Source organism: Emydura macquarii, unplaced genomic scaffold (genome assembly GCF_026122565.2).
Source record: "Emydura macquarii macquarii isolate MOO-44397 ecotype Brisbane River unplaced genomic scaffold, CSIRO-AGI_Emac_v2 contig_2207, whole genome shotgun sequence".
Lineage (NCBI taxonomy): Eukaryota > Metazoa > Chordata > Testudines > Chelidae > Emydura > Emydura macquarii.
The window spans coordinates 2667046-2693900 of NW_027132344.1; the positions used below are offsets into that span (position 1 = coordinate 2667046).

A 26855-nucleotide genomic window follows, 5' to 3' on the forward strand; every position below is an offset into this window, starting at 1 on the left:
TAGCCAGTTGAGCTTACTGAGCTGAATCTATATTAATTTTCTTGCAGTTACTTTTTGATCGACAGGATCTACAAGTGCAAAAGCCAGTGTAGGTTTTTCCATCTATGTCAGGAGTGGGGAACGTCCGGCCTGCGGCGGGCCGTATACAGTCCGCGAAATGATTTAGTCCGGCCCATGGCGGGTCGTATAAGGCCCGCGAAATCATTTGGTCTGGTCCTGGCGGCGGGGGGAGTTCGGCGGCGGTGCAGTTTCACGGCGGCGGCAGCTTCACGGCGGCGGCAGCGGGGCTCCGTGGGGAGGGGCAGTGCCCGCCGCCAAATTCCCCCCCGCCGCCGGGACCAGACCAAATGATTTCACTGCGCCGGATTCACGGGCACTGCGCCCCCCCACGGAACCCCGCTGCCGAAACCCGGCCACCGTTTACCCCTTTTCGGTGGCGGGGACCGCCTCCCTTCCACGGAACCCCGCCGCCACCGTGAAACCGCGCCGCCGCCGAATTCCCCCCCGCCGCCAGGGCCACCATCAGGCCCTTCACAGAAAAACGGTTCCCCACCCCTGATCTATGTGATACAATGAACCATCTATAAGCCAGACCTGAATAAATTTTTGTTCAGGAAAAGGTTTTCATCCTGTTTTGGAGCCTCAGAGGTATTTCTTTCAATTGGTCAGTTGAGGAATTGCCACTCCATAGGAGTTCCCACATACCAATAAACCTAAAACTGTTTTAGATGGTCCAGACAAGATCTTTGCAGATCTCAATTCATTAAAGGTAATGTCCTGCGAGCCAGCTGGGAATTTGATACCTACCCATCTTCAATTTTCCAAGAGAAAAAGATACGTTAGAGGGTCCGAGGTGTCCTAAGGACTATGGTGTTTAACCTTGTCAGAAATTCAGAATGCTGAATGGCCTAATACACTGCTAGAACTTGTTTTTTGCTTGCAGAAAATTTTTCTTCCACTCAGCTAGAAGGCAGGGAAGCATAGGTGATATGCTTACCCTTGCCTAACTGAAGTTGCATTAACACAGTAGAAAGAGCTGTAGTTGAAGCACCTACTTGTAAAATAAAAAGGGTTTTGTGGGTTAGGATGTACCAGTGAAGTATCTGGGCAATTTTTTATTTTAAGTCCTGCACTGCTTGATTGAGTTCAGACTTCCATTCCCAAATTTCTCCCTTGAGAAGTCTATACAGCAAATCCTGGAATAAATTCCCTATTGAATCCTGCTAATTTCAGAAAGGATCTCAACTCATGTTCAGATGTTGGTATTGGGAAGTCTAAGATACCTTGGATTCGCTTTATTCCTGGCTATCTGAGCCTTCTTCCTATTTAATTTTACTCCTGTCTCACTCAGAAGTTTAAACAACCAAGTTAGACTTTTCTATGTTCTTCCTTAGTTTCTGTGGCAACTAATATATCATCACTATACATATACCAATAACTGATTAGTTTCTAAAAGAGGATCCAGAACCTTTGTCATGGCTGCATGAAATAATATAGGAGAGTCATTAAGTCCCTGAGGAAGTCAGGTTCATGTAAACTGTTAACTTTTTATGCATGAAAGCAAACTTATATTGGTATTCTGGGGCCACAAGGAGAGACCAGAAACCATTAGATAAATCAAAAACAGAAAACCACTTCTTTCCATCAGTTACTTGTTCTAATAGATTCTGATAGGATGCCACCGCTCAGGCCACTGTAGGAGTATATTGATTCAGTGCTTAATAATCAATGATTAGTCTCCACGAACTGTCCGGTTTACAGACTAGCCAAACAGGAGAATTATTTTTAATTGTGAGAATTAGTATTCCCTGGTCCACTAAGGACTTAATAATTTGAGTAAGTGCATCTTCTGCCTCCTGAAGGTATTTATACTGCTTTTATGCTTTTTCCTCAAATACCACTTCTCCACTGAGCTTTCTAGGTCTTGTTTATAAGTAGCTCAACGATTTAAGGAATTGGCTTATTAATTGGTCCCATTGAGGATTCTGCTTGAGGCACCAGGATAGATTCAGTGATGGCTCTCACATAGTAAGTGCCTACCATTCGTTCCCTTGAATCAGGATTAGTTTCTACTCCCTTTCTAATCCACAAAGTTTGTTTCCCATAATCAGTAATAGGATGGGTTGTCTGGAGAGCGTCGCTCGAAAGAATCCCTACATCAGCTTCCAAATTTTGTTTGCCAAATTTTGCTTCAGTCTGCAACCCAGATATTTATTATTGGAGTTTTCCCTTTAAAAGATACTGAACAGGGTTGACCGGTGTATCCAGCCAATTCATGTGTCTCCTGGGTTTTAAGGATTCCACCTGCACTTGGTTCTACAGGTAAGATACTGTATGATGCCCTGGTATCCTCTAACATTTTGTATTGCCTATCCCCTATCATGATTTTAACATTGGGGTGCCCAGAGGGATCCATGATAAGGGAGCCTCCCTGGTTTGTGAGGCAGGCTGCCCTATTGTGAAAAGGGAACACTAGGCTCCAGTCCTGGCTGACCCCCAAGGTTATAACTGTGTTTGCAGGTACAGATTTAGAAAAAGGCTTTAAGGGGCTATATGCTCACATTTAGAAAATCTCATTATTAGTTTCCAGTATGGAACTCCTTCCTTGATGTCTCCATATTTTTATAACGGTTTCTTAACTCAGAATAAGAAGGTCCCTGTTGATCTTTTCCTTTGTCCCTTTTTATCTCTCTGTTGAGGCCCTTTTCCTCTCCTTCCTTTCTCTCTTCAATGGTCATAACAGAACCTGTTTTTTCTTTTATTTTTAAGTCCTGCCTACTGGAGCTATTGTACCATGCTCCGTATGCACACTTGTCAGCATTCAGGATTTCTCCATGGGAATTGTTTGCATACACCACTAAGGCAGGAGTTCTCAAACTTTTTTTTGATGGGACCCCCTTTGAAAATATTTCAGGCAGTGACGACCCGCGCATGTCACGCCACCCTTACTTCTGCACTGCTAATGGGGGTGGGACTGCTTGCTGTTCTCCGACCCCCCCAGCTCTGAAGGGCTCTGGCTGTCAGCCATACACAAGGTTGACAGCCACAGCCCCAGCATGTGTGTGGGGGCTGACAGCTTGTGAGCCCCCCCTTCCTCCCCAATAACCTCACGACCCCATGAGCAGTCCCGACCCCCAGTTTGAGAACCCCTGCACTAAGCCAATCCTATTCCTAAAACCAAGGTGGACATTAACATTAATATTTGTTTGTAGACTAATTATCACAGTTGGCACTCGGGAAGATTAAATCAGAACCTCCCGAAAGCAAGCTTCAAAAGCCTGAGGGGTCTCATTCTCTCTTTGTTTTGTATGCATGATGTTAGGGTATAATTTATTTTTCCCCTAAGAGTGTGACATTCTTTAGCTTCTCTTAATTGTGGTTCCTCATCTACACACTTACCTATAATCTCGGTGGGAATATCTGATTTGAGTTTGGGTGTCAATGAAGCAGCAACCACTGGACAAAAATCTTGATTTGTCCATTAATTTACTTGAGCTGCTCTTTCTCAGTTTGGAAGCCAGCTCCAGATGCTTTCTTCTGTTAAAGGTTCCATGGACTGAGCAATGGCTTGAATTCATTCAGGCAAAAGTGAAGTAGTCTCATTTATCACTTCTTCTCGGTCACCATTTTGAGCCCCACCTCAGTGGGTCTTCGCCTGACATGATGGCTTCTAGTGACAGACCATAGGATTAGGGTGGATTCTCTCTGATCTGGATCATCATACCATAAAGCATACTCATCATCATCACATGAGAGCAAGAAATCTCCCTTGTCACTCTCTTCCTTCTCCGAGGAGGGTGAGGACTAGGTTGCATGGGAACCTATAATGGCAGCCATCTTACCCCATCTTACTTACAACTGGACTTGTAATTTAGCAGTGGTTTGATTGCAGTGGCCATGGGAGGCTGCCCTTTTCCATCCTGGTTCTCATGCATTACAGCTCGAATGAAGGTCAGATTGTACATCTTCCAATTCTTTCTCTAATTCCCCTACTTTTTGCCCAGGTTGTTGGCATTTCTTGGACTGTGCCACATTTTCATTAGTGGCTGTCCCCAGTGTCACTGAGGAGCTCAAAATGCAGGCTTGAGCAGCTTGCAGATTGCTCTCAAGGAGCTGACTGGTATGCTTTTCAATTGGACTTGTGAGTTTTTCCAGGCTTTCTGGACCTGACTCAGCTTTTTGTGGGTTTCAGTGTTGGCCTTCTAGCATCCTTGAATTAGGGCCTTTTTCATAATGTCCTTTTTAGATTTTGTTGCCATCAACTTTCCACATCGCTCTTGGAGTACATCCCAAGTCTTTCATGAAAGCATTCTCAGGACCAGTAAGGTCCCTTGTGGGAGGTGATATAACTGAGTATCTCTTCCTTTCCCATCCTCTCTTCTGTAGAGGCTTTATCCCCACTCCAATCTATCTTCAAGACACAAAGGTAGCTGCTCATCTGGGGTGCAAGGGTGCAATCCCTGACCCCAAGTGTTGTTGTTTTCAAATCTGGCAAGATCCACTAGTCCTCATATGGGGCACCAATTGTTATGAACTACCCTTCCCCCAGAGTAATTCAGTCAAGTTCCAGAGAGACCAGATAGATTTTAACCATTTACTGAAAACGACAATAGAATCTAAATATGTGATCCTAGGCTACCATACAATAAGTAAGTAAACAATCTCATTCCCTGCTGGGTGACCCGGTACGGCATACCGGCTGTGGGCAGATGAACCTTTCTCTCTGTTTAGTCTGTCACTGCTCCACCACATGCCACGCAGAAAACTCTTGATATCCCCCTAAATATTGCTAAATTACTCGTGGCTTGTGGTGATTACATGTAGACACACAGCATACCCAGATATGTCCAACCATGGCTCCTCCTACTTCTGGAAAGTGTGAAACACATGCTAAAAAGATAAACATTAAAAAAGAAGGGTAAAGTGCCTCACCCCAGAGATACAGGAGTGTCTAAAGTAGAGCCCTGCGCAGGACTTTTTTAAAATTCTGCTCCTGCCCCGCCCTGCATTCTTGCATTGTTTCTTACGTTTTTATCCTGCCCCCACCCTCACAAACCTTAGATACCCCAAATCCCAAAAGAGACAGATTTCCCCATGCTAATAAAAAAAAACCAGTTAATGTATATGTAAACGGAATTCAGACAATTTTTACCACGAAAAGAATAAAACAAATCTTGCTTAAACCATGTTAAAAAATAACTTTAACTCCTGTTATAATAGACACAAAATCTTTCTATCCCTCATTTAAATTTAAGTATTAAAACCTTTATTTAAAAAAAAATTTTTGCTTTACATTGCTCAAATTCTGTTTGATAGACTGATGAGAGATTTAGTGCTTCTCAAGCTGTTCCCCACCCTCCCAACCCAGTCCTACCTGCAACAAAGAATATTTGTTCAGCTGCTATTATGGGAGGGGTCCTGCAGGATCCGCGGGATCCCAGTCCTGCTGTAGGGCTCTAGTCTAAGAGTGCAGTCTGTATGGGGGTTGTCCAGTGCCCAAACACTCTGCAGTAACAGGTGATTGGAACAAATAATTAAAAAACTTAAGAAAACAGAACTTATGAAGGGGAAAGAATGTTCATGTCCATTCCAACTGTGGCTTTCACAGGTCAGTGTATGTGAAGCTGTGATTGTCTTTAATGTCCCCGAGGGTAGAGTGTTAGCAGTAGTGCAGCGACCCCAGTGCCACGTGGAATGTTGAGGGAGGGGGCATAGGGAGGTCCCGATACTGAGTTCTCAATGTGCCAAAAAGGGAGGTGAGCCCAGGATTGTTAAACCTGCAGATCCACCAGTCTGCAGCATCTGTATTTTGCTGCCTAAGAAGTTCCATTATGTCCTAGTGCATCTCCCTCTCCTTTTCCTGCTGGGACTTCTGGGCCTTTCTCATCTCTGCTCTTTCCTTCTCCAGATTGTCTACAGTGTTTATCCTCCAAGTCTTGTGCTCACAGTCCAGTGCAGCATTGGCTTGCATGATCTCATGGAATGTGTCATCCTGAGTTCTTTCTCCTCCTTTCTCTGGCTTAGACGTTCTGTGGGTGTGGAGGGGGAGACCTCAAAGGCTGCAATGGCAGCAGCTGAAGATAAAACACACAGAGGTACCGTTATCAATGCATTCACTACAGAAAGTGAAACTTCAGATGCTGAGCTCACTCCCCTTGCTCCCTTAAAGTTTTAAGCACTGCCTTTTCACTTCTGCTTGGGGTTGCTTGTGCACAATGCTAATCACAGCACCAGCTATGGTGAGTATGGCCTGCCAGCGGTTGGAGAAATGAGGGAATTGCTTGGTTGTGAGATTCTAGTAGTGTAGGGCAATGGCACTGAATACTGGCAGTTTTCCACAGGTGGTGGTGATTTTAGCTGATATCTCTCTTTTGAGAGACACAAAGGCAGAGAGAGCGAAGCTGCCCGGGACTGTATGCTGATAGCCTGTGTTCTGCAATGGTGTCTGCTGAAGTTATCGCTGAGTGGCATGGAAAGTGTCCTACTGTGGAGGAAGAAATAAGGCAGCCCTCCATAGAAACCTCCAGCAGAGGATTTCAGAGTACCTCCAGGAAAGTTTCATCAAGATCTCTCAGGAGGATTCAAGGGACATCCCTGTGTGCAGAAACAAACTGCTCTACATGGTCCCCCCTACCAAACTCTAGGGGACAATGAAAAGCAGATATAACTCTCTCTCTTGATTGTTCCACTATCTTTTCTAGCTCAAGTAAATTAATGAAAAGTCAAAAGATATGTCCTGCTACTTTGGAGGGGAGGCATTTCTGTAATTAAAAAGTTATCTACACAGTTACCTGAGATTCCTTGCCCTGCGTTGGGCTCGCCTGTGCTCTACTGGCTGGACTGCGGTTGTGTCAAAAACAGGCCCTGGCTCGCTGCTCAGCTGGATTCCCTGGTTGCTTGTTCCCCATACTATTACTTCTCGCTTTTCACGGCAGGGAGGTATCTATGGTGCTTGGGGAGGGGTCATCTCCGCTGATATGGCATGCAGCTCTTTGTAAAAGTGGCAGGTCTGAGGCTTGACACCGGATCAATTGTTGACCTCCTTGGACTTCTGACATGCTTGCTGCAGCTCCTTGGCTTTCCTGCAGCACTGCTGCTGCTAACTGTTGCACCCCTTCTCCTGTATCCCATGAGCAGTCTGCACTTACATGTCGACATTTCTATGGCTGGTCTGGAGCTGTGTCCACACAGGCCCAGAAGATCCAATATCTCCTGTGTACTCCAGGCAGGACCACATCTGGAGCATGTGGCCAGCATGCTAACTGGTCAGCTGTACTCAATAATGGAGAGCTGCTAGGTGTGCTCGCCGAGCCAGGCAATCTGGAAAACGAATTTCAAAAATTTGTGGGGCTTTAAAGGAGAGGGGAGGGCTTCTGGTCTCCGTGATCAAAGGGCAGTAGAATTGACAATGGCAATCAGAGCGGTCAGTGTGGGATATTGCAGGACAGTTGTTGGAGGACAGTTAGAATCAACATAAGTAACGCAGTGTCTACAAACACTGCATTGATCTAAGTATGTTGACTTAAGTACACTGGTCATGGCTTGGGGAGGTGGTGTTATTGTGTTGGCATAACGGGGCACTTATAGTGGTGGGAGACCAATTTAAGTGTAGACACATGCACAACTAGGTTAACATAAGCTGTCTTGCATCGACCTAACTTGTATGAACTAGGCCTGAGTATACTTTCCAGACCTGAAGAAGAGATCTGAGTAAGTTTGAAAGCTTGTCTCTGTTTCCAACAGAAGTTGATCCAATAAAAAGATATTACTTCACCCACCTTGTCTCTAAGATTATTTCATAGCAGTTTCAGTGTCCAAAGTCCTGGTGCCTATATACACTATACATCTTCTTAAACTGAAGTTTATAACTAAACATTTGTTAGTCTATTGCAAATCAGATGTCATTTTACCAAAAAGTTGCTACATTTATGATGAGGCAAGGTTGAGAGCCCAATTTAAGATTGTAAACATGAAATATTCCACTTACGTAGTTCTGATGTCCTTGTCCTTTTTTTAGAAAAGAACAAAAGTGATTTTTTGTTGTTAGACTACAATGCTGCTTCTTCCAGGTATTTCTTTTTGGAAGTTGACCAGCATTAGGATCATTTTTATTTTAATGTTTGTATTTTTAAACTTTTTAGTGTTTTTATGCATGATTCTTATGTGAACGTCTGTAATACTGAGCAAAATGTCTACAATTTCCTTTGAAGTAACTGGAAGGCTTTTTTCTTTAACCTCTCAGTGCTGGTTGCAGTAGCACTCGATGGTGACACTAATGCATTACGCAGGAAATGTAGAAGGTGGATGAGTGTATGTCCTGTGTTAGGCCTTGTCTACACTAGAAAAATACATTGACATAAATATATGTCGACTTTCAGCCACCACTATAATTACAGCTGATGTAATTTGTAAAAATGTATGGTGGATGATGTACACACGGCTCTCCTTGGGTCAATGGAGTGCATCCTCACGAAGAACACTTCCACCAACCGAAGGGGCAATGTAGGAAGCTGAGAGACCCATCTCTCAGCTCCCTGCTGGGAGCCCACAGGCTTCAGGGCTCCCTGGAGGCTGCCCCCCACACTCTCTGGGGGCAGCTGCCCTGGTCCTGTCTCGCAGCCGGGAGCCGGACAGCAGCCGCATGTGTCCCAGCATGCAGCTGCGAGCTGGGCTCCAGCTAGGCTCGAGCCGCCTGGCCCTGGCATGCAGCCAGGAGCCAGGCTGCAGCCCACAAGGTCCTGGCTCACAGCTGGGAGTTGAGTGGCAGCCACCCGCATCATGGGAGGCGTCCAGCAGCCACCCACTTCCTGACATGAAGCTAGGAGCTGGGCGGCAGCCACTTGCATTCTGTCCGGTCCCGATTTGCAGCCAGGAGCCAGGCTCCAGCTGCCCTCGGCTTGCGGGGCTTCTCACCCTGCTCTGCTTTCTTGTCAATTTTACGTGCTCTAGCAGAGCGGTTAAATTGCTAAGTATGACAGCCCCTCCACCGCTCTAAGGGAACACGTGTTTACGTTGACACTGCGTTGCCCTAGCTCTGCTGACAAAAGCTCTACACCTCTCGTCAAGGTGGTTTTATTTTGTCGAAAAAACAGGCAGATTTGTCGGCACGGAGTTGACTGTAGTTTGCACACCAGCACTGTGACAAAACTCTCTAGTGTAGACCAGACCTTAGGTAGGCAGGAATGTGCCAGTCAGAATGAAGTGCTGATTTGATGCTTGGGCATCAGTTTCATTTTTTAAAAATACTTAATTGAAACTCCATGCTGTACAGCTGTTTTCTTCTCAATTAAATGGACAGACCAATTCTTTTGTCATTTTCCATTATGATAGTCTTTACAAAGTCATTTTGTTTCTTTTTATAGTAAGAGTGTGACACAGAAGTGCTGGTAAAAGACTAATCTTTGTTTTTTGGTTCCAGTCATGTGACATGGGTCAAGGTTACAGAAGTCTAGGCTTCTGTCACTTAGCAGGGGTGTCCATTGAATCCAGGGCTACACTTACCTCTTCTCCCTTCCCCCTTACTCTGATATTTTTAAAAATAAAATGGGGCAAGTAATCACAGTCTTAAATTGCCAGTTAATAAAACACAGATAGAGCTGTCTAAAGTGGAGGTCATGTGGATGTCATGAACCACTTTCTGCTTCTTGTTGGACAATAACTATGACCTGTACAGCTCAGTTGTTTCCTGATCATATGGCTTCTTCTTAAAGTTCTTCTACAGTGGCCTGTTCAGCTGTTGAGGGGGATCCCGTCTGCTACCCGGTGGTAGTGGGTGTTGAAAGACAGCAGCGTATACTGCAAGTCAGGAGAACTGGATTCTGTTCCAGACTCTGCCACTGTCTGTCTGAGTGACCTTAGGCAAATTGCCTTTGTCCCCATTTCCACCACTTGGTCTTGTCCTGTTAGATTGTAAATTCCTAGGGGCAGGAACTGTTTTGTGCAGTGCCTATCATGGTGGGGCCTCAGTCATAATTAGGCTCTGTAGGAGTTACCCTCCTACTTCTAATTATAATCATAAACATGACAGTGACTGAGTGAATTTATGGCGCTTCTCTTAGCACATGCTGCATTGTTAGCAGGTTTCTGGATGTTCTCAAACAGAGCAGTATAGCCTTCCTTAGTTTCATCATGTGTATTAAATTGGTATGCATGGTATGGCTTTGCAGAATGCTGTTTATCTTTTCAGGTTGCCAGCCATTTTGTTTGATACCTGATATTCCTCTGTTGGTCACAGAAAATCTTTAATAACTTATCTAGTAGCTTGTAATCCTCTTCATGCTACTACTGAAATATACTGTAGCTCTTCAATGCCTCTGGACCTGCCCCTTTTAGCGTGTGGAGAAGTTTGCTTTTTCACATTCTCTGCAACATCCCCTGCTTCCAGGAAAATGGTAAATGTTGCAACCATCTCCATTTGTTCCTTTTCAGATGGAGAGATTCATGTGGTTTCATATGATCCATTTTTTTAAAAAATCTGACATGAAATAATGTGACATATTGCTGCTAGTAAGAGACTAATCTTAATTTCCTAGTCACAGTCACATATCATGGATATTGGAGTGGTTGTCAGCGTTCAGTAAAGCAGTAGCTTTGTTTTATGTGCTACACACAAGCTACATGGTTGAATCAAGTTCAAAGACAAATTTTCATGTGGTTTGCATAGCTTAAAGAGATCACAGTTCCACTTGTGAGAACATAATCTCTTACTGGAATAGATGTAATGGCACCAAAGAATATAGAGTATATATATATATTACTAGAAAGAAGTCCTCTTTATTAAGTGAATCTGTGTGCTAACAATATTAAGAACTATTTAAAGTTATTGCAGTTGCTCATTGCTGCTTGTATGGAAAAAATGTGGTCTTGAAAAATCTGCCATATGGTGTGAGACTAAATAAAAGTAATCTATTTAGTGAGGGTAATTAGGGATGCTTTACCTAGGGAAGTGATGGATTTTCCATCTCTTGACATCTTTAAATGAAAATTAGATGTTTTTTTGAATGATGTGCTCTAGATCAATCTGAAGTTATGGATTTGAAGCAGGAATTGCATGGTGAAATTCTATAGCCTGTGTTGGAGATCAGACTAGATGATCATAATGGTTCCTTCTCGTCTTAAAATCTATGAAAAAACTATAATTTCATTTTTGAAGTACCCAATGGTGGTATTCCATGCTAAATTAGTGATCTTACCATTTTTATCTATTGAACCATAGTAACACAGCTTTAAGACTCAGCATTAACTCCTAAGTACATTTCTTTGTCACCTATTCCCCCAAACATAAATTTCTAAATGAGTGGTTTAATTGCCACAAAAATGAGAGAATAAAATAGTGTACTAAGGCAGATTTTTTTGTCAGTTTTATGCCTGAGTCCATTGTTAATTACAACTCCTTAAAATGAATTTATTATAGCAATGCCTTCAAACCTGAAATATTAAATCATAAAATCATAGAAGATTAGGGTTGGAAGGCACCTCAGGAGATCATCTAGTCTGACCCCCTGCTCAAAGCAGGACCAACCCCAACTAAATCATCCCAGCCAAGGATGTCAGCACTTTAAAAACTTCTAAGGATGGAGATTCCACCACCTCTCTAGGTAACCCGTTCCAGTGCTTCACCACCCTCTTAGTGAAAATGTTTTTCCTAATACCCAGCCTAGACCTCCCCCACTGCAACTTGAGACCATTGCTCCTTGTTCTGTTATCTTCCACTACTGAGAAAAGCCTAGCTCCATCCTCCGTGGAACCCCCCCTTCAGGTAGTTGAAGGCTGCTATCAAATCCCCCCAGCCCCTCTCTTCTCTTCTGCAGACTGAACAATCCTAGTTCCCTCAGCCTCTCCTCATAATTCTTGTGCCCCAGCCCCTAATCATTTTCATTGCACTCTACTGGACACTCTCCACTTTGTCTACATTCTTTCCGTAGTGAGGGGCACAAAACTGGATACAGTACTCCAGATGTGGCCTCACCAGTGCCAAATAGAGAGGAATGATCACTTCCCTCGATCTGCAGGCAGTACTCCTACTAATGCAGGCCAGTATGCAATTAGCCTTCTTGGCAACAAGGGCACACTGTTGCTTCATATCCATATTCTGTCCACTGTAACGCCCTGTCCTTTTTTGCAGAACTGCTGCTTAGCCAATCCATCCCCAGTCTGAAGCAGTGCATGGGATTCTTCCGTCCTAAGTGCAGGACTCTGCACTTGTCCTTGTTGAACCTCATCAGATTTCTTTTGGCCCAATCCTCCAATTTATCTCAGTCACTCTGTATCCTGTCCCTACCCTCTAACCTATCTATAACTCCCACCATCTTAGTGTCATCCACGAACTTGCTGAGGGTGCAGTCCACCCCCCATTATCCAGATTATTAATGAATGTACAGCAATAACAAAAAATGTGATTTTTCTTCTTTACTGCTGCTTTATGATGTGTAAAGGCAGCCTTAAATCTTTTTCAGTCTCAGTCTCTCCAAAGTCTTTGCCAAGATCCTCCATCAAAGAGTGGGAAATGGATATTTATTATATTAGATTATGTTGGTTTCTTAGGAAAGTCTTTTTACATCATTAAAGAGAGTAGAAAAAGGCATTGTTTTTGTTTTGGCTTTTCGCAGTTTCCCTTAACACTCCATATGTGTTTCTAAAAATTGTATTGTTAATTATACTGAAAGTGTATCTTTTTGTGCACAAAAATGTTTTGTGTTGGAGAATGTTCATCCATTAATTACTAGTTTTTCAAGGCTACTTTTTGTTCCAAGTTGGTATTTAACTTGTTCGTCAGTGCAAAATCTAAAATGTGATGTTTTGTATTATAGGTCCAAAAACAGTGGAAATCTGTTTTATAATTTGCAAGGACAAACTTCTGAAGCTGTGGAAAAATATGGTATGTCTGCTGTATTTTCATGTATTACTTATGCAACTTGTCGTCAAACTCTCTCTTGAGTTTAGTTGTTACCTTAACAAAACTTGTTTGTAAAAATGAGAAGTTATAACAAAAACTCCAATTAAGGGAAATACTGAGGTGTATTCCTTTATTTTCAAACATTTAAGTTGTAATATCTGTTCACTTATTTATGATACAGTTTTTTTGACCGTTGGAGTCACTTGACATTCATGGATTCAATAAATGAAACACAAAATAAAGGAGCATTGATGAGCACCCTTTAAAGTTGTTTCACAAACCTAACATCCAGTTGCTACTATATATCTGTATCTTTGTGGATTGAATTGGAATTGAGACAACTTTTGATTTTTATGTAACTGCTGAACACATTTGCAGTGCTGGTTGCAAAATTTCTAGAAGTTTGATATTTCAGTTGCAAATTTGAAAGTACAAAATAAAAGGAGATGTACAACAGCATTCAACGCAAAAGCTGATGATAACGTTCAGAGTACAAATTGAAACATCAGAAAATGCAGAAATTAAGGTTCCAATAGCACTGTTAATGTAGTCATATTGCACGCAGTGTCTATTTTGTTTATACTTTTAACAGGGTAACCTGTAATTGAAAATATTACATATGTGCAGTATAGCAAAATTAATGTTGCTATTAGAACCCTAATTTTTTTAAATATCTTTACTCTAATTTGCAACCTTTAAACTTAATGGGGGAAAGATATGGGTGAGAGAAGAAAAACTATAAAGTGTTCAAAGCAATTTCGCAACTAGCTAGGTTTTCAGTTGCACCACAGTGTAGATACAAAAAAAAGTACCTGCAGTACCATGAAGTTCTAAAATTTCCAAGTGCAGTAACCACTAATTGACTGAAAACCTTTTTGAACTGCACATGCCCAAAAGCAATTTTTTAATTCTTGTTACATTTTTTTCTAGTTTACTGAGTGACTGTCCATTAATAACGACTAACAGTATGGAATGGGAATGCTAAAGTTTTAATTTCAACCACTTTTGAATAGTGTACAAAATGATTTTTGAAACGGTTTAAATGTGAGGAAGAGGTGTTTCTAATTCAAGAACTGCTGAATGCATCTGCGGGGGGTGCAGGGTTTTTTTTAAAAGCAACCCCCAAAAAAACATTCGGTTGAGATCAAGTATTGAAAGGATCAGCCCACAAAGAAAGTTTTTTGAAGAGATATGAGCAATGTAAAACTATTGAGGGGGGTGAGATTTATAATGAAAGTTGAGTTGCAACTTTAATTATAGACTTTGCTTTCATGAAAGCTGTAACTCTTTGCAAGAGCTGTAATGTTTCCTTTCCATAATACAGCTGTTCCTGGGAAACTTTAGAAATTGGTCCTCTGCTCTGTCAAGCAGGTAACAGCTAGTGACTGCTCAGTCATTTTTGCACCCACAGCACCTCTGAGACCACCCACTTGCTTCTTGTTCTCCAAAAATTTGCTCTTCAATTGCAAAAAGTTTTGTGGATGGTGACAGCTCCTGTTGAAATCTAGGCCACTATTTTTATGCTGACTTTTCTCCTGATGGCCACTCTGTTCTAAATGATGTAACTATTTGTCATGGTTGAGTTTTTTTAAGTATGGTCCCTGAAAGTGTACTAGACAATTTAGGCACTTCATAAAATAAATTGGGCAAGGAACGTGCCCTTAAGAACTTGCAATCTAAATTTAAATGTGGGAAACAGCAAGAAGGATGGTGATTACAGTAACATAATCAAATGGTTATTCGATTTTAGAATCTGCACATCATAGTAGTTCCATTAAGTAAGGGGGGTGTGATTGAGTAAGAGAGAGTGCAATCACATCCTGTAAGTGACATGGAGGAAGTTTGTTTTTAGGAATGATCGGGATGGTGAGGGTTGGTGAATAGAAATTGGGACGGTAGACTGCATAAGAGCAGCATGGAAGAAGAGAGGAGTGGGAGAGGAAACTCCTGAGGGATCACGTATATAGAGAAGAGGTTTGAAAGAACAAAAGGTCAAATGTGGAGGCTGAAGTGAAACTGTATTATCTTCATTGCAAGGACAGGAACTTTAAATTTGATACATAGGGCAAGAGGCCATTGGAAGAAATTAAAAAGGAGTGATATGGTCTGAACAACTAATATGCAAGGTAATTTCAATAGCAGCTGTGGGTGTCAGGGACTCGAGGGAGTTTACAGTAATGGAGGTGATTAAGAGGTAGACAAGTTATTTTGCCATTGCAATAGACAAAAAGGAATGGATACTCTTATATGAAGAGGAGAAAGATGGAGCAAGATTTGTTTATGACCTAAGTGAGAGATGGAGGAGTTAAGAATGATTCCCAGATTTTGTCACTATATGATGGAGACCTATGATGAGTGGTCTTTTGTGAATTAACAATTAAACTCTAGTAGAATAATCTAATTCATTTCCCTCCTACTTGGGCCAGCCACTATTCCAATCAGCTTTACAAAAAAAGAAGATTTTTTTGACTCACGGCTCTCCAGAAGTTTGTTTTTTTGACAGTTCTCTGTTAAGGCAATTGGTTCATCTTGTCCGTGTTTTGAGCTTGATAACAAATATACAGCATTTCTTCCTCGTGGGCCTCTGTCATGTTTGGAGGAAATAGTAAAAAATACTCCAGAAAGGAAAGTCTTTCTAACAGACAGAATCGTCAGACTATCATTTCTCATCAGGGTTTTAAAGAAGCAGTTTTCATCAGCAAGTCTTATAAACTGTAGTTTGTCAGCCCTTATTCCTTAGGCCCTCTCCTAACTGAAACCACTTCAGATCATATTCTAGTAGATATTGCAGTATAGAGAAACTGGAAGCAAAACTCCAAGTCCCTTTTCTGGAGAAAGTCTTGGTGGCTGAACCGACAGTGCACAAAAGCAAGCACCATTTTCCAGAAACTAACAAGCTGCAAACAGAATCCTCAAAGCATGTATAGGGACCCTCTCCGAATAAACTCTTAACTATAGAAGGTGAAGAGTCTGTACAGAAAAGTATTAGGGCTCGTAGCTGTTCAGCTAGCTCTATGATTGGTAGCTCGTGTGTGTCCCTACAAACATATTCTATTCAGAATGGACCCCATGCCAAAAGTGGTCTATATGTACTACTATGGAGAAGCTTTTCAGGGAATCTGTTCTCTTCAGATGAGCAGAATGAAATGCACTGTGTAACACACATTGCCCTCTGTCAGGCACCAAAATACTTGGCCCAAATAGTTAAGTTGAAGGGAAAGGCATCTAAATCCATAAATCTTCATCAGGATAACTGAGGAATGGAGCTCACAGTGCATTCATCTTCAAGAATGTTTTTGTCATCTTGGCCTCCATGTCCCTTTAAAAGGAAGGAAAAAAGCCCAAATATTGTGAAGATGGTTAGTATTGCTAGACCATCTGAATGTTGCAGGGAGAAAAACCTCCCCTTTCCTTTCCTTTCCTTTAACCCCAATCAGTTTTTTTCAAATAAATCATTACTCCATTCCTGTTCCAGATACCTCAGACTTGTAGCATGGCACACAGTTTGTTATCCAAAATAAAGATATTTGATATAGCCAAATTAGGTTCCATTCTTCATCTAGAGGTATTCCAATTAGGCTAAGAAAAGGGGCTAGAATTCAGTTCATGGATTTATTTTTAATTTCTAAATGAATCCTTACAAACCTGCTTCACTACACCTATGCAAAATTGAATAAAAACCACACAATTCCTGTTGCTTTCCTGAGAGGCAAAAAGGAAAATAAGTTGCTCCCATTTAGAACTCCTCCTCTTCTCTAAAGCAAATTGAGAAGATAGTCGGATCTTGTGCCATTCTCTAAAGGTCATCATGCCCTAAATGAATACTGTAAGCTTTTCATCCTTGCATCACCACCTCTTGCTTGGTTCGCAGATATTTCATTCTATGGACCATTAATGATCCATGGACAATCGTTTTAGAACCATTACTGTAAGGATTCATGTCTCTGCCATTGTTGGTCTTAGGGAAATGTGGCAATGTATTCTATGGAGTTTTAAACCTAATGCTAACTTCCTGGAAATGGTTATTTGCATTTAGATCCCCCCATTTAGGTTAGATTCTACTGTTAGGTCCCCAGCTACTTTGAGCCTAAATTTGGTTTTGAAAAGGTTATTTTTTTACCATTCCTTCCTCACGTGGATCCCTTCAAAGCTATTGCATCTGTTATCTAGATTGTTTTAGATTTCTCTTCTTTTTGGCTATTAGATTTGCAAGATGAACAGGGATAATAACCCTTTCTATAGTTCCAGCCTAGACTTTTTTTTCCTCTTTCCACTCACCTTTCCCTTTTCCCTTTCATCCAACGCTAGATGAGGGAAGGAAGTGTCATTTTGCTATTTTGACGTTGGTACTAGTAATATTTGGTCTTCGCTCTTTTCATGTGTAGATCTCAAACTGCATTGTTATAAAGGTAGTAAGTATCATTATTGCATTTTACAGATGGAGAATTTGAAGCCCAGTAGTGAAATGACTTGTCCTAGTGAGTCAGTGGCAGAGCTGGGAAACTTCAGAAAGTTTGAAGCCTTTAAGGATCATCACAAGCTGTGATGTACTTCGGCAAAGAGAATTAGTGGGTGTTTCTAATGTGTGTCAAAGAAAGGTCCTTTCTACAAAGGTCCTTGTGACCTGTTCAACTGAAAAGGGGCAGGCTTCGCTGGGTGACATATCAAGCCTTCATGTGCACTCCCTGATTATTCACCAAATAATGGTGTGATTTGGCCATTAGCAGATGTGGTGGTCAGCTGCAGAATGTTCAGTCCTTTTCTCCATAAATAGGCTATTAATCTTTGTTCATTTGTGTGTATGAAGATAGTGCTAGTTGGAATCCTAAGGTCTGTACAGGTCAGAAAGAGAGCTTGTTGAAGTGAAAGAGAAACTTCCTAGCTATGGCACTGTGCTGGACTTGTGTGGCCGCTGGCTGTTAACTGATCACTATTTTTAAAAGAAACTAAAATCAAATTTAATTTTTTTCACTCAGTAAGTGCATCAGTAGCGTATACAAGTGTTTAAACAAAAGGCAGAGCTTGTCTTAAATGAATCCTTCTGCAATAGGAGATCAACTTTAGATAAATTTCTGATTTGTGATTGCTTTTTGTGAGCTGACTCCATCACAGGATAGAGGATCCACGTCTTTTTCTATTTTATACTCCTACCCAATCCGATCCTGCTAGAAGCGTGGGAGTGGGGTGGAAGAGGAGAGAATGGGGTGATTTTAAGTGTTGAGGATTATTTTTTTTACCCATTAATTTTAGTTTGGGGGTGGATAATAGAAATAGGTAAGAGACTAACTGGTTCCTTTTCAGACATGGAAGTAATCAGCTGGGGTGGTCCCAGGGCGCTTTGGGCACGAGTATTGCTGAGTTATCATTGGCTGCCACCTGCCTGACAGTGTAGAGGACCAACCCTACAATTTATGCCAGTGGAGCCAGATCACAGGAAACGATTGACAGGTAAAATATTTTTTTTTAAATGGAAAGAGAAGACTAAAAAAATTGTAATGTTAATGGGGCTGACACTCTAAAGAGATGTCCAAAGACTGTAAAGTTTATTGCTCCTGTCAAATATCTGACCATTTTCATGCATGGACTTTGTTCATTCTGCTTATTTTTGGAAGACAAACAGCAAAAAAATAAGCTACACGGAAGTTGCTTGAAACCTCACAATCTTTCTAGAATCAGATTAAAATTGAGTTACAGTAAAGAAACATATCAAATAGGTATTATAGCCCTGCACGGATACAAAAATTTGTATCAGCATCCAATCTCCATCTGCGATAATTAACTTGATCCAGCCTGCGAGCCACACTCCACCTTTTATATGTATCTGCACTCACATTAGCACCTCTCTCACTGTTACAGCCCTATGCGGATACAAAAATCCAGTCCGTGATCCGCAAAGATGGTAAACAAAACAACCGCAGATGCAGATATCTGCAGATATTCATGTATTTGCAGGGCTCTAATTATAGTGAGAACTGAACTGTAATTCATGTTTATATGATGTTTCCAAACGTTCGTGTGTTGCTTCATTTCAATATAATAATCTTCTATTGGTCAGGGAGGTTTATGTGTTTGTTTTTACTGCATTAACAAATTTCAGGGTTAGTATTAAAGTTAACTTATGTGGACCAGTTCCATCTGTTATAGTGAATTAAGGTAGAAATCATAGCTGGTCTTGAATGGCCCTATAATTCTTTTTGACATCATAGTCTTAAGTTTAAAAGCTAAAACTATTTATTTTACCATCTGTAATTATTTCACCTCTTCCTGTTATGTTTACTCAGTGTACTGGGTGAAAGTATTAACTTTTAAGGACTTTTAACTTTTTATTTATTTAGAGCTGTTAAGCCTTTGCTTAGTCCAACTTAACGACTGGTGTGACAACCTGTTTTTAATCAGTAACTCAAAACTGTGATCACCCCGATGTCACCGAATGGCCACAACTTGTAAAAGGTAAACATAAAAACATTTAATGTTATTTTTGTGAATTAATTAAATATTTTCATTAATGTAATACTTAATTTAAAGAATAGTTGATTCATATGACTTGAAGGTAATTGTATAAATGTAATACAAGTAGCCTTTGAAATGACAGTATGAAGATTAGTTGAGATCTAACATTTGATCTACACCTTTTGTTGTGTTGATAAGAAAGTACATGTAATTCTCCCCATGCTCCCTTAAATATCTGCATCCTAGCACTCATGTCCACCCTCCAGCAACAAACCATTGTATGCCAAAGATCTAAGAAAAGCATCGGTAAGAAGCAGATCACAATTTCAAGCCTCCAACTACTGTTATAACAGCATAAAAAAATTTTAATGATGAAAAGTAACTTTACAGCAGCTTATTAAAATATGCATTTAATTAGTGAATGTTTGCTAAAAACATTTGTCCAGGAAACTTGATGATACTGAAATTCAGTAGACTTGCATACCTTTACTTTTCTCTCCTAGGGAGTTACAGTGGAGGTAAAAGGAGTGGCTTGCAGAATGGAGAAGTTGCTCCCAGTGTTGTTGGAAGTGAGCCATCATTTGAATTTGCTAGCTCATGCTGCAGTATTCAGATTAGTTGGTGTCTTGTGATCACAGTTTCTGCAATCTAATTTAAGGTTGAAAGTTGTAAGAGCATTTGCTCTGAGGTCTTATTAAAACTGTTATTGTAAAGTAACTTAAAACTTATGTTCAGATTTTTAAACAAATGGTGTTGAAAGAAAATGTTTCAGCATGTTATATATAATGTATTCTTAGTAGTTTAAATATAATGTAATTGTCATCAGTATTTTACATATTTAGAAAAATAGCACTATATTTGTTTTTAAATTCTGTTTGATATTAAAGAATAAGTAGCTGCTCATCAAACTAATGAAACTTCCTGTTCTGTAATAAGATTGATTTCCCACACTGTTTTAATTAGTGTTATAAGTGTAACTTGAATTTTTTTTAACTTGACATGATTCTTACATCCTTTATTTTTTAAAAGTATGTCCTGTCCTTTTTAATCTCTGATATTTAATGAGAAAAATTAATAATTCACTAAATCATATTGTAAACAGGGCCACTGGAAACCTAGGAAAAATAATTACAGGGATTTTGCACTATTATCTACAGAAACATTTTTGTCGGTGATCACATACTTGTTCCAAAGTTGCTTGATTTTTCCTTAAACGTAAGGTCTCTATTACTTTAAGAAAAACAACAACAACAAGCAAACAAAAAAAATGATCAGCCTATAGGACAGGCTTGGAGTTGAGTTCCTGTTATCTAGTGATGTCACCTTTCTGGAAGACTAGATGGGATGAATATAGATTATAGGGATATATTGGATATACTCTGCAGCAATTTGGTGCCAAAGACTTGTACCTGCTACCTTTTATTTTATTTTATTTTATTTTTGTTGTTTGCCTGCTGTCTCCGCTTCCTTCTGTTTCCCTTCTTTTGAATATGTTGCTGCATTACGTTAAATGTTGGGAACTGCTGATATTCGTCAATTCCCTAATGCCAGCAGCTATTTTTTATTTCTGCTTTTAGGATGACATTCAGAAAAGATCTTCAGGCTCTTTTCCAGAAAGCCGCTGGAAGTTCAGTGTTACAAAGGCAGCCTGCTTGTTTGTTGGGAGTAGGAGACTGTATTCGTCTCATTGTTGAGCACCCCTGTTGGAAGCAGTCATTTTGCTATTACTCTTTTTAAATGAATAGAGGGAAATTGACCCCCCTACAGCAAGGAAAATTGAAGAATAGCAGACTTAAAATGTTAAAAATCATGTGATGACAAATGATTAAAGGGAGGAGATATTAAAAGATACAGGAAAGCAAAAGTGCACATTGTCCATTCTTTCCAGTGGCTCTGAATATTAAAATTCCTGCTTCAGCATAATTATACATTAATAGTATGATTACCTGGTCAGAGTATATTGAGGACTATGTTTTAATATTAGTTTAAAAAAAATCTGAAGTTTAAAAAAAAAAGGTTCAGGATATTTCAGTATTTCTGCACCATCTATCACTGGAACCACTCAAGTGATACAATGTTTTTTAAAAAATATACAAAATAATTAAGTTTCTTTTAAGTGTCTCCCATACAGTTTGGGCAGGGATCATCTTTTCATTGAGTGTCTAGCACAGTGGGCCCCTCATTCCTGAGTGGGGCCTCTTAGGCACAACTGGGATACAAATAATAAGTAATAGGTTGATGAAATAAATAGTGTCCAGAAATCCACCACGATCTACTGTAAAGTATAAATTAAACCTAGTAAGTAAATAAGACTGCCAGGGAGTGAGGGCCTTCAGCTGAGAACTGTCATTAACCTGAAAAGGTCTCCAGGACCAACACAGCAAGAGAGTATCTCAGTTGAAATGATGGAACGTAAGTGAAGAAGCCGCCTCGCAGGTAGGCAGGTTCTCAGAAATTCTGTGCTTCCAAGAGTTCGTTTTCAATTACATGTGGAAAGAATATAGGTAGCCATTCTATTAGAAAACTTTGGGGGGTGGGGATGTCAACAGGTATGTGGACAAGGGTGATCCAGAGGATATAGTGTACTTAGATTTTTCAGAAAGCCTTTGACTAAGTCCCTCGTCAAAGGCTCTTAAATAAAGTAACCTGTGATGGGATAAGAGGGAATGTCCTCTCCTGGATCAATGATAGGAAACAAAGGGTGGAATAAATGGTCAGTTTTCAGAATGGAGAGAAGTAAATAGTGGTGTCCCTAAGGGGTGTGGACTGGCACCAGTACTGTTCAACATATGCATAAATGATCTGGAAAAAGGGGTAAACAGTGAGGTGGCAAAATTTGCAGATGATACAAAACTACTCAAGATAGTTAAGTCCAAAGCAGACTGTGAAGAGTTACAAAGGGATCTCACAAAACTGGGTGACTGGGCAACAAAATGGGAGATGAAATTCAGTGTTGATAAATGCAAAGTAATGCACATTGGAAAATATAATCCCAACTATACATATAAAATGATGGGATCTAAGTTAACTGTTACCACTCAAGAAAGAGATCTTGGAGTTGTTTGGAAGAACTATCCACAACATCTACTCAATGTGCAGTGGCAGTCAAAAAAGCTAACAGAATGTTGGGAATCACTAGGAAAGGGATAGATTAATAAGACAAAATATCATATTGCCACTTTATAAATCAATGGTATGCCCACATCTTGAATACTGCATGCAGATCTGGTCACCTCATCTTAAAAAAGATATATTGGAATTGGAAAAGGTACAGAAAAGGGCATAAAAATGATTAGGGGTATGTATCAGCTTCTGTATGAGGTGAGATTAATAGGACTGGGACTTTTCGGCTTGGAAAGAGATGACTAAGGGGGGATATGATAGAGGTCTATAAAATCTTGACTGGTGTGAAGAAAGTAAATAAGGAAGTGTTAACCTAGGGGTTACAAAATGAAATTAATAGGCTGTAGGTTTAAAACAAAAAAAGGAAGTATTTCTTCACACAACACACAGTCAACCTGTGGAACTCCTTTACCAGAGGATGTTGTGAAGGCCAAGACTATAACAGGGTTCAGAACTAGATAAATTCCTGGAGGATAGGTCCCTTAATGGCTGTTAGCCAGGATGGGAAGGGGTGCAAAACCATGCTCTGTAGTGTCCCTAGCCTTTGTTTGCCAGAAGCTGGGACTGGGCAATGGGATGGATCACTTGTTGATTACCTGTTCTGTTCCTTCCCTCTGAAGCACCTGGCATTGACTGCTGTCGGAAGACAGGATACTGGACTAAATGGACCATTGGTCTGACCTGCTATGGCTGTTCTTATGTGGTGATAAAGTAATATCTGTGTACCTTACTATTACAGAACTTGCTATGAAGATTTGGTCCATAGTTGACATACTGTGAAATCTGGAAGGGGAAAATCAGCAACAAAAATCTATTAGACTTTCCTGTCATATGAACCTAGAGACTCATTCCTGTCTTAATCTTATTCTCAGCCTTTGGTCATTACGTATTTATTGGCTATAAGCCACGTTTCCCCAGCATTTAAACAACCTAATAAAAATGAATAAGCGAGTTGTATTTCAGTAGCTTGTTTGTACTGTTTTAACAGGAATATAAACATTATAGACCTAGCAATATAGATAACATTTCATTTTCTGATTTTCCTATCCAGCATGTTTTAATCACTTAGAATAAAAAATGATGCTTAACGTTTCATTTTTGCATCTTGCAGATCACCAGGAGAACCTCACTCTGAAAACATTGAAACTAGCCGAATGTAAGTATTAAATAAGTAGTAAATAGATGGGTTTTGTGTATTATGTTTAAAACTGTTCTGAGCTAAATACAACAGCATCTTTTTGAAAAAATAAATAAACCTTTAAGTGTTCTTTTAAAAACAAACAAATAAGAATATCATTTGGCTTTCTGCTTGCAAGACCTGTGCCGTATTGTTGTAGCTGTGTTGGTCCCAGGATATGAGAGAGACAAGGTGGGTGAGGTATTATCTTTTATTGGACCAACTTCTGTTTGTAAGAGAGACAAGTTTACGAGCTAAACAGAGCTCTTCTTCACACCTCTGTGTAGCTCAAAAGCTTGTCTCTCTCACCAACAGAAGTCGGTCCAATAAAAGATAAAGCCTCACCCACCTTATCTCCGCAAGACCTATGTCTAATTAGTATTTTGCTCTGAAAAGAGTAATATTTGGTCCTCAGTCAAGAAACGTATTTATCACTGAAATAAAAACAATTTTTTGTTTTTAGAAGTTTCAGTTAGTATTAACCAGCAGATGGTAGCATAATACAATATCTGAAATTTACTGCTCTTTATTTAGACCTAATAGCATGTCAGATTATACCTCTGAAAAAGAGCTCTGTGCAGCTCAAAAGTTTCTCCTTCACAAATAGAAATTGGTCCAATAAAAGATATTACCTCATCCACCTTGTCTTTTTAAATTATATTCCTAGTTTTTTTAACAATTCATTGCACACAACTGAAAACTAGTTGATTAGTCATATTCTTAGCCGAATAGAAAACATCAAGTTTTGCTTGTTGTGGGAAATGGGTTGTGAGAACTAGAGAGAACAATGCCTGACCTGCTATGGAAAATTATATCATGTAGTTTGTGCTAGCTTTCCATATTGATTATTACAACTTGAAAGTTAGCTAATTTCCAAAGCAGTGTTATAATAATTAGATGTGCTTCCTGTTTGTAAGAGCGGAGTAGAAATCAGGGCTGCTAACTCATCGGCCCAGAGTGTGATTATTCCAGGTTAAGAAGAAGCAAGCTCAAGTTAATCAGAAATGCTCATTCATAATTTAAAATGAGAAAGAAATTTTAAAAAAGTCTGTAAAACTATTGAAAGGGAAATAGTTAAATTCTTCTTCGAGTGCTTGTTTCCAAGTAGGTGTGCAAGCACCATGTTTACAGTTTGCCGGAAAGTTTTCCCTCAGAAGTACCCGCAGGGTCATCTCTGGTGCCCCCTATGGCCATCTATATAGGAGCCTGCCAACCCTCCACCTCCTCAGTTCCTTCTTACCACCTGTGATGGTTGCTGGAACTTTGCTGCTGTTGCCTAGCAAGTGCTTCCCTCATGTCTTGTTATTTAAGTACCTGTAAATAGTTCATCTAGGTAGTTGTAGTTAATTAATATAGTTAAGTATCCCGCTTATTGGGTTATTAGTCTCCCCTTCCCTCTGGGGACGGGGTATGCCTGGCTTTAAGCCCTGTGGGTCCTGCTTGAAGCCTATGCCAACAGACAACCCACACTTGGCCTGTCTGAGTTGCCTCGGGGAGTCTTATTTAAAAGAGAAGTGCAAGATCTGCAGAGGTTTCAAGCCCAGGACCCAAAAGGAACGCAGCCTATGCTTAAAGTTCTTTCTAATGGAGGCCACCCTTCGACCTGCAGAGTAGAGAGCAGGCTCATCGGCATCAGTGAGGAGTGCCCCAGTCTCCATGAAGGAGCCGGTGGCAAGAAAGGAAACAACACCGAAGGAGCCTTGGCACCAGCAGGCATCCCCTGGCACCAAGGGAGCCTCAGCACCCACAGCCTTCCCTAGCACCGAAGGGCTTGGCATGGTCTGAGAAGAGGCACTGCTCCCACTTCCCCAGGGCCGCAGAAGAGGAGCAAGGACAGAGGGCGCTCTCCGACGCGCAAGTCCAAGCCTGCGGAGGCTACCAGGGTGCGACCCATGCCGGGACACCTGAGCCCCCAGCCTTTGATTTCAGTACCGTTGACTCTGAGCCAGAGAAGAGCCTCGTCAAGCCCGATACTGGTGGACTCCCTGCACCACTTCCCTCCACTCCAGAGACATTTGAGGCAGCCAGAGAGCTTATCTAGGAGACTGCTCCTACACACCATCTAGCCGCCCTTGGGATCAGGATCTGGCACCAAAGAGACCTGTGGTGCTGTCCCAGGGCAAACCGGCCATGATGGCTTGGTTAAGGTCCCCCCAGCGCCGCCCTACACCACTCCCTCATGGTTGCTGAGAAACGAGTAGCTCTGATCTGAGTCCAAGGCAGAGTCATACGCCTCATGGAGGAGCCAGCTCCGCAGCAGACAGCGCAGGCGGGCGATGCAGTCGTTTGCAGTACCGTGGGTCCTGCAGAGATGCCATATCAGTGGCTCTTTTGGACACATTAGGCGTACCACCAGTCCCAAGGCTCCCTCTTGGTGAGATCCCACTTGATGGCTTTGAGGACAAGTGACCGGCCCTCCCACTCAGTGGCAAGTGCCTTGCGCGGTGCTGTGGAAAGCTCGGACCCCAGCACCGGTGCCGACATCGTTCACGATCCCAGCACCAAGGATGAAAAGCTAGTACAGAACCTATCAGGAGTACAGGATCCAGGGGTCAGAATATCATTGTCACCTTGTCATCGGATGAGGTGGTGGCCTGGGTCCTGCCTGTGCCAGTTCCAGATGACAGCAGGGCACACCAGGAACTGCTCTGCAGGGTCACGAAGAACATGGGCTTGCAGGTGGAGGAGATTGCTGAGAGAGCGGATCCTATGGTGGATATTCTAACACCTGAAGGTCTTTCTAGAGTAGCACTCTATGAAAACCATTAAAGACAATACCGTGGCTTTGTGGCAGAAACCCGCCTCTTTGGCCCCAACAGCCAAAAGAGTTGAGAGGAAATACTTTGTTCCCTCAAAGGGACATGAGTTTTTTCTATACATACCCACCCCTTGGGTCGCTTGTGGTGGCAGCGGCTAATGAAAGGGAACGTCTGGGACAGCAGGGTCCTACCCCTAAAGCAAAGGAGGCTAAGAAGTTGGACCTCTTCGGGAGGAAAGTATATTCTATCGGAGAGCTCCAGCTTTGGATAGCGAAGATCAGCGCTGCGGCCAGTAGGACAGTGTCATCCGGGGTGGCGATGAGATGGAGCTCTTGGTGTAAACCACCAAACAGGACCTCTCATTCGAGGGTCCAGCCCTGTTTTCCTCTGACTGATGATAAACTGCAGTCTGAAGGATTCACAAGTCACTCTGAAGTCCTTAGAGCTCCGC

General features: G+C 41.3%; 1 protein-coding gene across 4 annotated transcripts in view; it reads left to right on the forward strand.

Annotated features, from left to right (window-relative positions):
• UBE3A (ubiquitin protein ligase E3A) overlaps nt 1–26855 on the forward strand; it is a 98795-nt gene that overhangs the window by 16418 nt on the left and 55522 nt on the right. Inside the window, exons 2-5 of one of the 4 annotated variants that reach the window (XM_067559987.1) lie at nt 12810–12877; nt 18197–18343; nt 19231–19345; nt 23580–23624. In XM_067559987.1, coding sequence (XP_067416088.1) covers nt 19326–19345; nt 23580–23624 — 65 coding nt within the window. In that variant the 5' untranslated portion in view covers nt 12810–12877; nt 18197–18343; nt 19231–19325. Of the gene's footprint in view, nt 1–12809; nt 12878–14443; nt 18344–19230; nt 19346–19848; nt 19915–23579; nt 23625–26855 lie in introns of those variants that run through there. The other 3 variants (XM_067559989.1, XM_067559988.1, XM_067559990.1) reach the window with 3 other exon arrangements.